Here is an 18,687-nt window from a genome sequence, read left to right as displayed (position 1 = left end):
AACTTTCCATCTCTTGAAAAAGGAGAACTGGGATATAATATGTCTCCAGGAATCTCATATAAAAAAATCAGAGATAAATCTATTGAAAAACAAAAGACTAGGAAAAGAATTTATTTCGGCAAATGAAAACAAAAAGAAGGGTGTGGTAATATATGTTAAATCAAATATACCATCTAGAGAGATTCTAAAGGATAATGAAGGGAACTACATTGGAGTAGAAGTAAAAGTCGAAAATCGAAAAATATTGATATTAGGTGTGTATGGACCATTGAACAAAAAAGACAACTTTTACCAAAATTTAATGAATGACGTTCTGGACTCAAATTATAACGATATTATTATGATGGGAGATTGGAATGGGGTGCTGAACCCAACCTTGGATAGAAAATCGGGTAAAATAATTTTAAAAAATCAAGGAAAACTACCAACTGCTTTTAAGAACATGATTGATAATTTGGGCCTAATTGATGTATGGAGATATAAATATGATCGAAAAGAAGATTTTACGTTCTTTTCCCATAGACATAAATCACTTTCAAGGATAGACATGTTTTTTATCTCTAAAAATTGGGCTAAAAATATAGTTAATATGAAAACACTGGTAAAATCTATTTTGGATCATAATATCATTGATTGATAATAAAGGAATGGAAATTAAAACATTGGCTTTTCCAGACGATTTGGCGCTTTTCCTGGAAAACCCCTTAGTAAGTATTAAAGAAGTACAATTAAAAGAATTTGAAAAAATATCAGGGTTGAAAATAAATGAAAGTAAAACAAATATGCTAATTAAAAATTTAAATAACTCTGAAGAAAACGAACTAATAAAAATATCAGGATATAAAATAACTAAAAAAGTAAGATATCTAGGAATCGATATTACAACAAATAATGCTGACCTATTTAAGAATAATTATAGTAAATTATGGAGTTAGATTAAAAGGGATTTAGAAAATTGGAAACCTTTAAAACTATCTCTGTTAGGAAGAATAGCTTGTATTAAGATGAATATTTTACCGAAAATATTATTTTTATATCAAACAATTCCAATTATATTAAAAGATAAATCAATTCATATCTGGCAGAAAGAATTAACAAAATTCATTTGGATGGGGAAGAAACCCAGGGTACGAATGAAGACGCTACAAATGCCAGAGAAAGGGGTGGATTAGATGTCCCAGATTTAAAAATTTATTATCAAGCAACATGTCTAGTTTGGGTTAAAGGCTGGTGGGAATTAAAAGATAAAAAGCTTTTGAAATTGGAAGGTGAGAGCATAGCTTTTAGATGGCATGCGCACTTGTATTATAATAAAGAAAAAGTTGATAAAGAATTCAATAATCATTGTATAAGGAAACCTCTCATTTGGATCTGGAAAAGAGATAGGAAGAAATAGGTGAAGAAATTACACTTGAAACTTCCCCTCAAGAAGCGTTCCTCTGGAGAGAAAAAGGACTGACAAAAAATTGGCTTAGATACAAGGATTTACTAGTTAAAGAGAAAAATGATTTTAGATTTAAAACTGAAGAAGAATTAATAAATCAAAACTATAAAATACATTGGTGCCTAAGATGGCAATTAAGAGAAAGATTTAAAACGGACCAAAGAGAAAAATCAATAGCGAAGGAAGAGATGTATTTAGAGAGATTATTGAATTTAAGTAATAAAGGATTACTATCAAAACTATATAAATATCTGTTAAAAATTGATTTGGAAAAAGAAAGCATTAAAAATAACATGATAATTTGGGCCCAGAATGTTGGACATAATATTGAGTTGCAACAAGGAGAATATACTTGGAATAAAAGGTTAAAATATACACGATGCCAAAATATAAAGGAAAATTACTACAAGATGTTTTATAGGTGGTATAAGACCCCGGATAAATTGGCTAAAATATATGGTGTAAGGAATGAATGCTGGAAATGCTTAAAAGAAAAAGGAACTTTCTTCCATAGCTGGTGGTCATGCGTAAAAGTTAAAAAATATTGGCAAGAAATACATAAGATAATTTGCAATATATTGGAAATAAAAATGGAATTCAAGCCAGAAATTTACCTGTTAAATATAATAGATGACAATTTGGGGCGGGGGGGGGGGGGAACATGGTAGAATAGTTTTTCTTTTAATCACTGCAGCAAGATTAACATTAGCCCATAAGTGGAAGGAGGAAATAATTCCAGATATAAATGATTGGATTGAAAAGATTTATGAACTGGCAGAAATGGACAAACTGACACGACTATTGAAGGACGAAAATCTAGAAGATGTTTACAGAGACTGGGAGAACGTGTTAATATATATACAACAAGGAAGAAACGACTTACTTACAGAAGGGTTTAAAGATTAAGATCTATGAATGAATTATATAAATATTGAATGTTTACTTTAATATATCTATCTCCATATATAGTTATATGAGTATTGTAACAATTTCTATAACCTTACATAAACAAATAAATAAATAAATATTAGAGTAGATAGCCAAAGAAATTTTACAAAGTTTGGGGTTTTTTGAGAAATATCTAATATAGTTAAGATGTCGCTAACGAACTAGTTTATATTACAATTTATATAATAAGGATAACAAAGGAAATAACAAGCTTTATTCTCATGCATAGGATAGGAAGAATTGTTTTAGTCTAAATGTTTAGTTGTCTTGGTTGGATGTTAATGTTTGAGGTTAGCTTTAGATAAATGTTTTTTTCTTTATTGTTTTCGTTAACCGTTAGTGTCAAATGTGTTAGTGTTAAATGTGTTTGTTTAGTCCAATTGATAGTGTGTTTGATTTGTTTATCCCGTAATAACACAAATAGAAATGTTATATAGGATATGGAGATTCGTCATTATATGTAGTTAAAATCAAACCTATTATTATGACTATGATGATTATTATTATTTTACATGTGTTTAGTGTTGCATTGTTATGTATTAATATGAGAACTCTCAATAAAAGACTTATTAAAAAAAAAGGACAGGTTCCTCTGCCCCATTTTTGTCAAAGGATGGAAATTCCCCTGCAATGCCTCCAGGCAAAGAGACGGCGCTGTTGCTGGATGCTCTAGCTTTCCTTAAGCCACGCATCTTGTCTCTCCGCTTATGGTACGCCGCTTCTGGCTTCGTTTGAGAGGCGTTTCTGAGCGTCCAGACTAGGAGTGGTTTGGATGCAGTTTAGAAGCGGTTTAGTCGTCCTTAGGCAGAAACCCATGAAGTGTTTATGTAATGACTGGGCTCCAGTCAATGAAGGTATTCTTCAGGCAGTAAAGGGAGGTTTATGCAAATGCAGAGTGACATCACTTCTATGGAAGGCTCTCTTGACCAATCAGAGAGCAAGATAAAGGTTCTTCTGGAAGCTTCCGTGAGAAGGAGATATAAGGCCTGAGAGACCAAGAGACAGTTGGGGGAATTGTGTTGGTTGCAGATCGAGAGAGCGAGAGTTAAAGAGTGGATCTTGGAAGTTAGTCTCAGAATTGGATGCTTAGGTCTATTTGTTTTCTTAATAGCTTGTATGAATTGAATATTATATACTTACAAATATTGTACCTGCAAGATTCTTAATATTTTGTAGGACTTACATTTCAGTTATATTTTGTTATTTATAGTAAATATCTCCTTGGAGTATCTACTACTCGACGCTCCTTTTACACGTGTCTAGGATCGGTTGATGCTTGGGAAGATCAGTAAAGAAGTAGAAATAAGGGCGGGATACAAACCGCCGCTTTGCGGCGTTCCCCCACCGGCGCCATTTACTCCACGCAGGAGCTGCAGCAGCCAAACCGCGCGGCTCCCGCACGGAGCAAAAAAGAAGCTCCATTTCGGAGCTTCTTTCCGCGGCGCACTGATGACGTCGCGAAGCGCCAAGGGCACATTCGCGACGTCATTAGCGCCGCGACACGTCTGGATGCTATGCGTCTAGTACGTAAAGATGGCGGCGCCCATGTGGAAGGGGCACCACCATCTTGTACGTATTGTATACGTACTAGGGTTAGGGGGGTGCGAAAGCACCGCCCCTTCCTAACCCTAGTACGTATACAATACGTACTATATGGCGGTTTGTATCCCACCATGGTTCCTTAACTGGTCCCAGTGTAGGTTAAGGGAAGTCCTTTTATAATTCACTGGATGGAGGCAGTGTGATTCAAGGAAGTTAAGGGTCTGCTGGGCTAAGAGCCATAATCTCTAAATGGTTAATTAACAGTTTGTAATCCACTCTGATAGCCTTTTGGCTGAAGAGAGGGATATAAAACTATTATTATTATTATTATTATTATTGTTATTATCATTATTATTACAGGGCCACAGTTTGGCTGCTTGGACCACCGGAGTGAGTCAGTTGGAAAAGCCCATCTCACTCCAGAAAATAAAGGTACTTGAGGAGTTTGCGCTCTACGTCTTTCTGTAATAATAGCTACAAAACCGATAATAGCATTTGGGACATTTAGTCTTTTATAAACAAATATGGCAGATTTAAATGCTGCTTTAAAACCTCTTTCCATCTGCCAGCTTTGCGCTGGTTTTGGGGGAAATGAGAAAGTGTTGGGAGGGAGGGACTCAGTGTCTCACAAAACTACATTTCCCAGAATTCCCTAGCACTGAGCCAGGGCAGTTAAAGTGGTCTCAGATTGGATTATTGCTGCAGTGTGTTTGGGACTTAGGGGACCCTTGACAAGTCACACTCTCTCAGCCTCAGAGGATGGCAATGGCAACCCCTCTCTGAAGAAACCTGGAAAGGGAAAAAGGGAACCCCATGATAAGGTTGCCTTAGGGTTGCCATAAGTTGGAAACTACTTGAAGACACACATGAAGAACAGAAAAAAGTCTGCAATTATTTCTCAGGTTGTACATGGGAATGGGAGGCAGTGTGGTGCAGTGGTTTGAGTGTTGGGTTACAACTCTGGAGGCCTGGGTCCAGTGCCCCACTCCTCCATGAAACCAGCTGGGTGCCCTTGGGCAAGAAGTCACACTCTCTCAGCCACAGGGAAGGCAATGGCAAACCTCCTCTGAACAACTCTTGCCAAGGAAACCCCAGAAGAGGCTCCCCAGAAGTCGGCAATGACTTGGATCCACTCCACAAAAAACCACAAAGCCTCAAGAAAGAGACAGTGTGGTTTAGTGGATGGAGCATTGGACTATGATCCTGGAGCCCAGTGTTCGAATGCCCTCTTGGCCACGGAAACCCACTGAGTGACCTTAGGCAAGAAGTCACACTCTCTCAGCCTCAGAAGGAGGCACTTGCAAAACCACGTCTGGACAAATCTTGCCAAGAAAAGCCTGCGAAGGGCTTCCCTTAGGGTCTCCATAAGTCAGAAACAACTTGGAGGCACACAACGACAACAAGAGGAGTAACACCACTAACAAGGCTTAATCACACCTCAAAACCCAGACAGGGAGGAAGGAAGGAAGGAAGGAAGGAAGGAAGGAAGGAAGGAAGGAAAGAAAGAAAGAAAGAAAACTTGGGAGTTGTAGTCGTCAGTTCATAGGGATTGTAGGGGCCTTACTGCAGGGCAGGACCCCTCCTCTTTCTGGCCATGTGGATGCTGGGAGATCCAGTCCAGGAAATACACTTTCAATCCCATTGGCAGTTTGCCCCAAATCCTTCATAAGCCAAAAAACCCCTTAGTTAGGAAGCGAAGTCCGAATATATCAGGAGGCTCTATATCTCCCAAGGCCCCTTCTGTCCAGGACCCCCTTCCACTCTTCCCCTCAGTGTCTCTCTCTCCCCTGAAGTCCTCAAACTGACAACTGCCAAGTGCTGACGCAGAGGCGGCCATTTTGTGTTCCAGCTGCCATTTTATGTTCTGGCAGCCATTTTGTGTTCTAGTGGCCATTTTGTTTTCCAGCAGCCATCTTGTGTTCTGGTGGCCTTTTCCTCTTCCGGTGGCCATTTTGTGCTGCTTGTGACTGTGGGGAATAATGTTCCGGAACCTTCTCTGAGGCCTCAGTTGAAGAGAGACTCCTCTTTCTCTCCTGAGGCTCCAGAGTCAGAAGGAGCCAGGCTCCTTGGGCCAAAAGGAAGGAAGTGTGTCTCTTTGTGCGTCTTTTGTGTCTCTTTTCTGAGAGGGTTTTCTAATTACAAAGCTCTGCTCCTTCTGAGGAACATGGGTTTTAAAAGGGATCAGAAATGGAGAGGATAGTTTTAATACAAGCCTTATTCTTCTTCTTCTTTACAAACCTTGGGCTTTGGCTTCTAAGAGGAGGCTTGTCCCCAAAAAGGCCAAAAGTAGCTCCTTTGGGAGGTTTTAAAAGTCTCCCCAGTTTCCTTATTAAGAGATTTTCAGGGAAGAAGGAAGGAGGCAGACCAGACCATCTCATATTATGACCAAATAAACACAGAAACAAACAAGAACAACAAAAATAAGGATTAGACAGATAAGCAGACTGCTTATTTATTTTAAAGGAAAACCATTATTAGGAGGGTAAAAACAAGACTTGGGTGCTTCTGCCCTTTTACAGCCGACTCAGGCTGTATCTGCACTGCAGAAATAATCCAGTTCGAAACCGCTTTAACTCTCCTGGCTCCATCCTGTGGAATCCTGGGATTTGTAGGTTTTTTTGGCATGAGAGCTCTCTGGTAGAGAAGGCTAAGTGTCCAAAGGTAAAATCCCAGGATTCCCTAGCACTGAGTGGTTAAAGCAGTGCAAAGTGCCTTATTTCTATAGTGCAGATGCAGCCTTCTTGGGAAACGGGCTGATGCTGGGGAAAAGCACTGGGGACCTCTGGAAGTTTCAGCAGATTATTTGTTTATTTGTTTGTTTGTTTGTTTGTTTGGTTATTATGCACTCATTTCACATCTATTTATGGTGACATAACCAGGGCCCTCTCCAATTCCCCATCCCCTAATCCCCCTCCACTCTTAGAAGGCATGGAGTATCTGTTGTGTAGGGGAGCTGCAGTGAATCTATGCTAGGTCTAGGAAGCATTGTTTGGTGCAGAGGAAGGAAGGGGATGCCCACCTCTGCATCGGCACAAAGGAGGCATATATAGGGTTGCCATAAGTCAGTACCTCCAAACCGGGACAAATGTAGGACAAATGTAGGGCAACATTTTCAAATGTAGGACACATTTTAAAAAAATGGAGGACGCGCCAAAAAAAAATGAGGGTTTTTCAAAAATGTTAATATAAATGCATGGTTTTTAGGCATGATCAAAATGGAGGACATTTTGGCATTATTCCTAGACAGATGGCAGAAATGGACTTGCCCTCGGGTTCCACTGTACTTCTCAGAAGTGTGTACTTGGGCAAGGGACTGTGGTTTTTCTTCACTGCGCATGAGTTTGTAAAAATCACAGCAACTTACTTTGGCCGTGCCTCAGAGGCTTGTTGATATCAATATCACCATCATCATCATCATCATCACTATAATTGTCCAAGAAAGGCAGACTTGTTAGCATTCAAAGCGCCATAAATACACAGAAAATGCACTTGCATATATTTAATAATAAAAAATAATGGGGGAAAAACAAGGCAGGGGTGTATATATTTAATAATAAAAATTAATGTAATAAAATAAAAAACAAGCAATAATAAAAATTAATGAAATAAAATAAAAAACAACAATAAAAATTAATAAAATAAAATAAAAACAAGCAATAATAAAAATAAATGAAATAAAATAAACAAAAAATAAGTATTTTATATTTTTAAAAATTAATTTAAGAAAACCCCAAGGCAGACCTGAAATGGACACTGACTCACCTTTCCACCTCCTCCTCCTCTTCATCCTCCTCCTCCTCGGTGCAAGGGCTCCTTGGGAAGCCCCGCGCGAGGGAACGCATGTGAAGGATGTGCGCGCACTGCTGCTGGCCCATGCTGCGGCCGGGGTGGCGCGCGCAAGGGAAGAGGAGCCCGTCCCCTTTGGCCAGCTGGCCAATGGCCGGCTGGCCCAAGGGGACGAGCTCCTCTGTCCTAGCCCCGCGCGTGCGCGGGAAAGCCCTGTTGCAGGTGGTGTGGTGGCAGCGGCAGCGCTGGCGAGGAGGAGGAAGGCAGCGCTGCCCAGGAGCAGGAGGGCGGTGCTGCCCAAGAAGAGGAGGAGGAGGTGGGTTAGCGGCCGTGGCAACGGCCGCATGAGCGGGGCTGGCCCGGAGGTGGGACAAAGGCCAGGGTTGGGGGGGAACTGGACCGGGGCAGGCAGGGGGGGCCAAAAGCAGAATTGTCCCGGGGGCCACCAGGATATGGCATCCCTAGGCATATGTCATCTGTGTGTGTCACTAGCAGGATGCTATTCTCTGTGTTTTCGAGTGCTTCAGGGTTTCTTGCCAAGCCAATCCTAACCCTGGTCCCTTTTCTCAGGAACTCCATCTCGGCCTCCTTGTACACGGCTTTGGGGCCTCTCTTGTTGGAAGTGACCAAGTGCAGGGCCACCAGGACCCCCTGCCCACCTGATAGCCGACACAGAGGCCAAGCGGAGGGAGTTGGGCTCCAACAGAAAGAGGATGCCGAGGTACAACAGCTCTTTGGTGAGTCACTATCCTATTAGCTTCATCTGTGTCATTGCTTGGCCAATTTACGAAAAGAAGCAAATCAAATACTGTCTGAGTTTGGCAGAGACAGTCCTGGTTAATCCTCTGTAACCCACTTCTTCATGGGCTTTTAAAAATGTCCCGGTTGCTCTCTCCTCCTCCCACTTTCCCCCTTCTCAGCTCACTTCAGTTCCTGAGTGCAATTGAGTTTGCAGCCCATCAACTCAAAAGTGGGGAGAAAAGAGGAAAGAAGGAGGCAGGATGTGGCCCTTCCCAGGAGGCTGAAACCAAAGCAAACTGCTGTGCCTTCCTAGCTTGTGTGATCTTCCTCATAAACAACTTTGGCCATCTTCACTGCATTCTGGGTTGCTTGTCCACATGTGTCTTACTTTTCCAATCTGTGAAATGGTGGAGGATATGGAAGAACATCTTTGGATATAAATATGGGTGGGCCCAGTGGGCTTCAAGCCCAGAGTGTTCCCCAGAACTGTTATTAAAATGATGTTTGCCTCTTAAATGTTGCAAGAAATGTCTAAAGGCACCATAATTCTTTGGTGGCTAAATGTACTGCATGTGTTGGGATAGTCAGTATCCTAATCCATCTTCAATATCCCAGCTATGGCCTAAATTATATTGTGTATTATATTGAAAAGATTCAAGACAAACTGGATCTCAACAGCAGTAGCTTTTTTCTTGCTGACAGCATTTAAAGTTTATTCCCTGGACTGAATTCTAAAGTGATCAAATAATATTTGGATGCACCATGTGCTTTCCTCCCCTTTTGCTTAGTCACTCTGTGGATGAGGACTATTTTCTGTTGTAGGTGACCTTTGCTGATGTGGCAATATATTTCACTGAGGACGAATGGAAATTGTTGACAAAGAAGCAGCGACTTATGTACAATTATGTGATGATGGAGAATTACAAGAATGTGGCTTCTGTGGGTAAGGAAGCTGAATTCATTGCCTTTCCTATGAAGACTGAGGTCCCTTTCATATTACATAATCATGGCACTATGATTCCACTTTAGAATCATTGAATCATAGAGCTGGAATAGAACACAAGGACCATCTGGTTCAACCGCTTGCCATGCAGGAATACACATTGAAAGCATCCCCACCAGATACCACCCAGCCTTTGTTTAAATACCTTCAAAGACCTTAAAAACCCTTCAAAGAAGGAGTGCTTTAGAAATTAATAATAATAATAATAATAATAATAATAATAATAACCATAATGAGACGCACCATGCTCTGACGGAGTACATTCCACTGCTGAATAGTTCTTACTGTCAGGAAGTTCCTCCTAATGTTTAGGTGGAACCTCTTTTCCTGTGCCTTGCTTCCATTGTTCTGTCCTTTTTGAATTTTGGTGACCAGAACTGGACACAATATTCCAGGTGGGCTCTGACCAACGCAAAATAGAGTGACACTATTACTTCTCTTGTTCTAGACACTATACTTCTATTGATGCAGCCAAAAATTGCATTGGCCTTTTTAGCTGCCGCATCACACTGTTGACTCAGGTTCAACTTGTGGTCTACTTGGACTCCAAAATCCATTTCACATGTAGTTTCATTCAGCCAGGTGTCACCCATCCTATATCTGTCCATTTCATTTTTCCGCCCTCAGTGCAGTACCTTACATTTCTCTGTGTTGAAATTCAATTTTTTAGCATTGGCCTAGGTTTCTAATATATTAAGGTCATTCTGAAGTTTGATCCAGTCCTCAGGGGTATTAGCTACTCCTCCTAATTTGGTGTCATCTGCAAATTTGATAAGTATACCCTCAATTCTGTCATCCAAAGATGTTGAACAGCACTGGGTCCAGGACAGAACCCTATGGGACCTCACTGGTCAATTCTCTCCAAGATGAAATGGAGCCATTATTGAGCACCCTTTGGTTTCAGCCAGTCAACCAATTACAGATCCATGTAACTGAGTGTTCAAAAAGGTTTAAATCACTTTAGAAAGTTTCCTGTGGGAGAAAATGATCTGAAACCAAATTGAATGCAATGGGTCCTTAGTGCAAATATCTCAGACAAATTTCATTAGCGCATAGAATCTCGGGTCCTTCTTGGCTCCGAATTTCGATTGTGTTCAAAAGCCAGTTTACTCTACAATCTGAGTGTGACACTCCCAGATGCAGCTCAGCAATAACATAGCAGAGAATAGAAGTAAATAGCCAGATATATAGATATTGGCAATGCACTGACTACTTTTCACACTTAAAAATATGTCACAAATACAGTTGATTTCATCGCAATCATTGGAGGTTCTTTATCCTGAGTTGCAAAATAATACAAATATTTGCAAGCTCTCATCTCTGACTTCCATCATCTTCACCATCCATTGTACACACAACTCCAATCCAATCCACACAAATCCGCATGTGAGCTGCATACTGTATTGGTTGTGAGTCATCTCCTGGTGCCAAGCAGCATGAAGTGACCTCTGCAGTTAGCTTCCATCATGACTTGGGCTCTCACTCAGCACTCTATGGCAGTCTCACAGGATATTATGCCACCTGTCAATCAAAGTATTTTTGCACATGTTTAATGGAATATTTTTTTCAACAGTCCTTTGTATGAATATCTCCTTCCAGTGATTCCCTTAAGGTAGACCCCCTCCAATCTCTTCCTTGTTAACTCCTATAAGTAAATATACAATCGTTCCATGGATTTAGGGCCATAAGCGACAGGGTCATGCTTCGGTTACTCACAGAAACTTTCTTAATTTTATCTCTAATAAGGAGGGATTAATGAGGGCTAAATCATGGGGTAACACCCTCCTCTCTTAACTCTGATTTTCAGTCTCATCTGTCATTGTCTTTCTTTACAGAAGAACACTTGAGTCATGAAAGAGTCCACACTGGAGAGAAGCCATACAAATGCCAGCATTGTGGGAAATGTTTTTCTCGGAAGTCACACCTAGTGAGACATCAGAGAGTCCACACAGGAGAGAAGCCATTCAAATGCCAGGATTGTGGGAAATGTTTTTCTTGGAAGTCAAACCTAGTGACACATCAGAGAGTCCACACAGGAGAGAAGCCATTCCAATGCCAGCATTGTGGGAAATGTTTTTCTTCAACGTCAGACCTAGTGAGACATCAGAGAGTCCACACAGGAGAGAAGCCATTCAAATGCCAGCATTGTGGGAAATGTTTTTCTGAGAAGTCAGACCTAGTGATACATCAGAGAGTCCACACAGGAGAGAAGCCATACAAATGCCAGCATTGTGGGAAATGTTTTTCTCGGAAGTCACACCTAGTGACACATCAGAGAGTCCACACAGGAGAGAAGCCATTCAAATGCCAGCATTGTGGGAAAGGTTTTTCTTGGAAGTCACACCTAGTGACACATCAGAGAGTCCACACAGGAGAGAAGCCATACAAGTGCCAGCATTGTGGGAAATGTTTTCCTCGGAAGGCACACCTAGTGACACATCAGAGAGTCCACACAGGAGAGAAGCCACAAAAATCCCAGTAGTGAACTACAGTAGAGTATCGATTATCCAACCTTTGATTTTCCAACATTCTGGATTATCCAATGTCACTACTCAGTGATTTCTTTACATTTTCAGAGGACTGAACTGTTTATACAGTACATATTGTACATCAAAATGTTGATCAGTGATTTCTTTACATTTTTAGAGGACTGTTTATACATTACAATGTTATTCCTATAACGTTACTGCAATGTTACTTTTATTGTTACTGCAATAAAACTACAATACGTTTGCAATTCATAGTGATTTCAAGGCTTTTCTTGGACCCTCCGCATTATCCAACATTTTCGGCTATCCAACTATCAGCCCGTCCGTTTATGTCGGATAATTGAGACTCTACTGTAATAATATATTTGTCAATAAGGAATATAAAAATATATATTTTCAATCCAGTGGTGCTAAGAAAAGGCCTTTGTGATTTTGCTTGTAAGGTTTGTCTATCTCTATGTCTATGTTTTAAGGTTGTATTTTGTTAAGTTTGGGTTTTTATTGGTAATAGTATATGTAGATAATTATTTGGGTTGTAAATTGTGGATCGTGGTATAGTTTAGGTAGTTGGGGGGCTGGGATTTGTTATATATGAGTTATCGGAATGATAGAAGAAAGTTGGAGGCCGGTATTAAAAGAAAGGGCTAGTTTGTGGGACTTGCAAAGGGGCCTTGTTACCTGTGGGGCATAGACTGTGGGAATTGGAGGTAGGGGCTATATTTGGAAGAGAGTGATAATTTAGGTTTTGGGGTTTTAATATATTGGTTGGACTGGAGTGGGCAGTTCTGGCTTAAACACTGAATTTCTATGTGTTCTCAATAAAGTTATCTGTTGTTTCAACAAACTGGACTCTTTGATGCATAGAAGTTCTGAATTTGCCCAAACTGAACTTTTCTTCTCTCCTCAGTCCTCAGCTCCATTCCCATACATAAGAACAGCAGAGGCAAACACACACACATGCATGCATACGATATACACAGAGAGAGCTATATGTTCCAACTAGATCCTTCCTTTCCTGCCTTTCACTCCTGAGTCCAGCTCTGCACCTTGGGCTCCATTGGAGTCTCTTCAAAGGAAGAAAGGAGGGAAGGAAGGGGAGGCCGCTGAACCCCCGGCGCATACCTTCCTTTCCCGCAAAGGCCGCCAGCGGAATAAGCAGCAGCATCTAAGCCCTGGCAATCCCTGCGCATGCTGAGGAGGGGCCTTTGGGGGCCATATGTGCATGCGCAGTCTCAGCCCCTGAAGCCATTGCTGCCCTCACAGTCTTTTCTGAGGGAGGGAGAGAACTGGGGAGAGCCCTTGTTCATTCAGAGGAATGGCTGGAGGGTCTTCTGGGGGCCCTTGAGGGGATATAAGAAGGAAGTAAGCCCCTCTTCTCCCCCAAAGAAAGGCAAGGGGAGTGTCAGGCCTCCTCTCCCTCTTTCCTTCCCTGCCCCCTCCTCGGGGGATTCCTTGGGGGTTTGGGGGGTTATTATGATAAAAGGGGGCAGGGGGGACCCTTGGAGAGAGGCATGGCCATGGAGGGGAGGGGGATCCAAAGGTAAAAATGTCTTTGAGGAGCCCCCTCCCTCCTGGAAAGTGGGGCAGAGGAGAGACCCTCCCTTCTGATGCCTCATTTGGAGACGGGTTTTTTGCCAAATAGAAAGCATCACGCAGGATAGGGTTCAATAGCATTGGAAGCAACTTTTTTTGGGGGGGAGGAGAGAAGTTTTCTCTGGAGTCTTGGGGGAGGGGGCTCTGGGGGGGGGGAGAGAAGAGCCAAAATCTAGGCCAAAGCCAAGAGAAGGGAGACAGGGACCTCAAAGCTCTGGCAATCCCCTGGCAACCTGGGAACTAGGCTTTGAGGCCCACAGGATCCGGATTGGGCACCCCCTTTATATACTTACCTTTTCCCTAACAACAACCCTGCAGAGGAGGACCAACAGAGAGACCCACAGCCCCAGAAACACCCCCCCCCCCAGTTCTGGGAGCATGCTGAAAGGGTCTTGGATACCCTTGATGTTGATGTTGTTGTTGTTGTTGTTGTTATCCACCTTTTCTCAAAGGAATCAAAGCAGATTACAGTAATAAAATAACATACAATTTAAGAAATACTATTAAAAAACCCAAACCATCCTCCCAATTATAAGAACATTAATCAACCCTTAAAAGGCTAATAAACAGCAAGAAAATGTATAACATACAAAACACAATACAGTAAAAAAGTTTTTTCGGGCAAGAAATGGCTTATTTTCTGAATGCGAGAGGGGAGGGCAAGAACAATACATCAATAACAATTTCCATAACAGTAACAATGGCAAGATTAAGGGTCAGGGGGAGGGAGAAGCAACTCAATAGATCTAATCTAGTCTGGAAAGGCCTGCTGGAAGAGATCCATCTTAAAGGCCTTCCTAAATGCTTCCAAGGTGGAAATATGTTCCAGAGCCTGGGAGTGGCTGATGATAAGGACCTCTGGGTCACCGCTGAAAGTCTGGTCTTCTTGAGTTGCAGCAGGTTCTTCCCAGAGGACCTGAGTCTGTGGGTGGATTGTATGGGAGGAGGCGCTCCTGCAAGTAGTAAGGACCCAAGCCATGTAGGGCTTTAAAGGTTAAAAGCAACACCTTGTATCTTTCCCAGAAACTAATGGGCAGCCAGTGGAGGGATTTAAGAACCGGTGTAATGTGAGCAGTTCTAGAAGTGCCCGTAACCAACCTGGCTGCCATATTCTGTACCAACTGAAGTCTCCGAACTTGGCACAAGGGTAGCCTCATGTAGAATGTCTTACAGGAGTCAAGCCGAGAGGTGACCAGCGCATGTACTACTGTTTCAAGGTCTCCCTGCTCCAGGAAGCGGCGCAGTTGGCGTATCAGCTGAAGCTGATAACAAGTGCTCCTGACCGTCGCATACACCTGAGCCGACAGATGAAGTGATGAATGCAGGAGCACTCCCAAACTGCGGACAGAGTTTTCAGGGGAAGTGTGAACCCATCCAGAACTGGCTGACATAACTCCATTCCCGAATAAGGGGTCCCTATTACAAGTTCCTCCGTTTTACCTGGATTCCATTGGAGTTAGTTTTCCTTCTTCCAGTCCATTACCTCATTATGACAGCCATTCAGGGGAGAAACATCATCCTTAGTCACTGCATCAGTTTGACACATGGAGAAATACGTTTGGGTGTCATCAGCGTACTGATAACACCCCGCCCCATGTCTCTGAATGATCTCACCTAACAGCTTCATCTAAATGTTGAATAGCATTGGAGACAGAATCATCCCTTGAGGAACGCCCGATTTGAGCTCCCTCTTGGCCGAACAACTGTCCTCATGCGACACCATCTGGAATCTTCAACAGAATCGCCGGCATTACCAGCCATCAAACCCTCTAAGGCCTCTGAGAACCTAGTGGGTTTCATCAACCTTCGAGGGTGGACCATTTTAATAGGTCCTCCAACCCCGACGGGGGAAATAGTGGCCTTCAGCTCGACCTTGACCAGGAAATGATCCATGGTCCATGACAATGCGGAGATATTGATTACCTCCACCCACGGATGTGCCTGTTCCATACAGAAGAGGACATTGAGATAGCCCTTTCCCGCACAGTGTCCTCCCATCTGGGATTCTGGCAGCTTTTCCAAAAACAATTAAGCTCTCATGTGCATTCTCTCAACCATTGCACCTGTAGCCTTGGACCAAAGAACTCAGCGGCACAACAGTTTTAATTAACATTATGGCTTAACAACATTCATGTAATATGAAACCCCATCAATCCCAATCTAGTATGATACCATGTGAAAATAAAATAAGCATAAACCCATAGCAACATAATATAATATAAAAATATCCATAACTGTCTAGTTTCCCCCCTCCTTTTACAGAGACCAGTCTTTTAAACCCAGGCCTCTGTTAGAAGGATGATCCCCACACATTCCAATCCTAGCAAACAATCACATTCTTTAGCCATGATCTCCCTACCTCTTTCTAGTATCTTCTATTAAAGCACATATTAAAACATATTATTTTAACCCACCATTAATCCCATCTATCTTAACTCTAATTTAAACCTAAACCCTTATGGCATGAATCCCTAAATGAATAAATGCATTAATAAAGGGATTCATGACATATTGTGACTTGAGGCTGGTGCTCCTTCCCTGAATGAGACTGGCCCATTGTGACCTCAGGTTGATGCTCCTTGCCTGCAGCAATGAGATGGGACCATTGTGAATTTAAGCTAATGCTGCTTACCTGAAGGTTTGAGATGTGACCATTGGAACCTGAGGCTGATGCTTCTTACCTGAAACACTGAGACTGGCCCATTGCAACCTCAGGCTGATTCTCGTTGCCTGAGAGATTGAGACTGGACCATTGCGACTTCAGGCTGATGCTCCTTGGATGAAAGACTGAGACGGTACTATTGTGACTTCAGGGTGGTGCTCTTTACCTGAAGGATTGAGACTGGCCCATTGCAACCTCAGGCTGATGCTCCTTGCCTGAAAGGTTGAGACGGGAGAACTGTCACTTCAGACTGGTGCTGTATACCTGAAGGATTGGGACTGGCCCATTGAGTGTCAGAACTAGTGTATAAGAGTTCTGTCATAAAGAGTAAAAATATTAGGGTTTCATTATAAGAGTTAAAGAAGGAGCTATAGTTGTAGTTCAGAGTAGGTAATGTAGAGTGATGGGTTATAGAAAGCATGCAGTGGGAAATGTTAGAAAGACAGATGGAGTGGCTTTTAGATTAAGGAGGGCATTTGGAAAGAGTAATGGGGTTGCAGCTGGAGACTGGTTATCAAGGAGGAGTGAAGCTGGCTTGGGAACACCGCTCTTCAAGGTGAGGCTGTCTGGGGGAAGGGAAGGGGAAGTATACACAACCTTGGTATCTATGCAACCTCCGCTTGTGTTGCTTTAGCTTGGGAATTGGGGGCTGGCTTAGGAAGGGTTTGAGCAAGTTCCTTTGGACTACACACTTTGCAAAAAGGTGTTAATGGATGTTTCTGCCTGGATTCATCAATAAAACTTCTTTTGTTTCTAATGAGTTTGATTTTTTGTGCACAGGACTGACTCTAGATCTCACATTGCAACTTCAGTCTGATGCCCCTTGCCTGAGAGATTGAGACTGTCCCATTGTGACCTCAGTCTGCTGCTCCTTACCTGAAGGATTGAGACAGGACTGTTGTGGTCTCACCCTGAGGTTCCTTGTCTGAAAGACTGAGATGGGACTATTATGACTTCAGACTCATTCTCTTTACCTGAACGATTGAGACGGGACTATTATGATTTAAGGCTGATGCTCCTTACCTGCAGGAATAAGATGGGACACTTGTCACTTCAGACCTGGAGGATTGATACTGGCCCATTATGACCTCAGGCTGACACTCATTGCCTGAGACATTGAGACTGGCGCAGTGTGATTTCAGGCTGTTGCTCCTTTCCTGAACGAATAAGACTGGCCCATTGCAATCTCAGAGTGATGCTCCTTATCTGAAGGACTGACACTAACTCATTGTGACTTTGGGCTTATGTTCCTTCCCTGAAGGATTAAGATGGGCTTATTGACTTCAGGCAGATGTTACTTACCTGAAGGATTGAGCCTGACCCATTGTGATCTCAGCCTGAGATGCCTTTCCTGAAAATTGTGATGGGACTATTATGAGTTCAGGCTGGAGCTCTTCAACTGAAGGATTGAGACAGGACTATTGTGATCCTTACCAGAAGCACTGAGACTGTCCTATTGTGATCTCAGAATCATAGACTCATAGTTTAAGGAGAGAACTAAAACAGGATGTGAAATCTGAACTGAAGACAGAATTAAGAGAAATCAAACTATCTCTGGAGGAAGTCGCTAAAGAAATAAGTCAAGTTACCACAAGAATTGACAAATTGGAAGAAAAGTCTCAAATATTAGAAGAAAAATCTGCTTTTTTAATTCAAAACAGGAAATGCAACTGGATGCTAAAGCATTGGATGATTTAAAGCAAAGGGAAAACTCTTTGAAAATAAGAGGACTAAAGGAAATCCAACATGAAAACCTCTATGAATATCTTGTTCCAGCGTTAGCTGATTATATGGAGATCTCCTATCAGGATTTCATTAACAATGTCAACAAAACTTCAGGATTAACTCTCAGATTGCAAAAGACAAAAGCCTTCCCAGGGACATTGTTATTTCTTTCGTGAGGAAAACAATACGGGATGAACTTTTATTTTTGAGCTATGAAAGCCCTTTGGAAATAGAAGGTTGTGCGATAAAAATCTTTAAAGACATCCCCAAAAAGAGTTATTCAAAAAAGGGGAATTACAAATTCATAACAATGAATCTGAATAAATATAACATTCTTTATAAATGGGAGAAGCTGGAGGGAATCTCAGTAAAGTGGAACCAAAAATGGTTCAAAAAGCGAAAGATTTCTGGATTAAATATGGCAAGAGGATTGAAAATGGACCTGGAAGAAGAAATGACAAAAGGAGTGATGATATAGACCAAAACAATGAACAAAATGGGATTCTAAACGATTACATGGAACCAGGACAGATTGACAGTGAAGAAGATGAACAGGACGTTAATCCAAATCTAGAGGAAGAAATAAAAGATGATGATGAGAGGAATGCGACAGAGGAGGGAGAACAAATAGAAGAAGAGTTACAGGTAAATATGAAAGTATTAGACCTAATAAAGGGAAAAAGAAGGGAAACTAGAAACCCCAACAGATTTGAATATGGACATTTTATCATGGAATATAAAAGGAGTAAACTCA

At 41.9% G+C, this 18,687-nt stretch overlaps 2 protein-coding genes across 2 annotated transcripts in view; both read left to right on the top strand.

Annotated features, from left to right (window-relative positions):
• Positions 1-18,687, top strand: part of LOC149287748 (uncharacterized) — a 792,175-nt gene that overhangs the window by 443,736 nt on the left and 329,752 nt on the right. The gene's annotated exons all lie outside the window — the stretch shown is intronic.
• On the top strand, positions 8,162-12,777 carry LOC149287754 (uncharacterized). Its single transcript, XM_089492621.1, has 3 exons — positions 8,162-8,457; positions 9,284-9,404; positions 11,300-12,777. Exons 1-3 carry the CDS (start codon positions 8,434-8,436, stop codon positions 11,944-11,946), a joined length of 792 nt encoding a protein of 263 aa, XP_089348747.1. The 5' UTR covers positions 8,162-8,433; the 3' UTR covers positions 11,947-12,777.

This window comes from Sceloporus occidentalis, unplaced genomic scaffold, assembly GCF_023333645.1.
Source record: "Sceloporus occidentalis isolate IW3139 unplaced genomic scaffold, rSceOcc1.0.p SCAF_57, whole genome shotgun sequence".
Taxonomy (NCBI): Eukaryota; Metazoa; Chordata; class Lepidosauria; order Squamata; family Phrynosomatidae; genus Sceloporus; species Sceloporus occidentalis.
The sequence above is the reverse complement of the archived record's forward strand: the minus strand, read 5'-3'. Positions and strand labels throughout refer to the sequence as shown.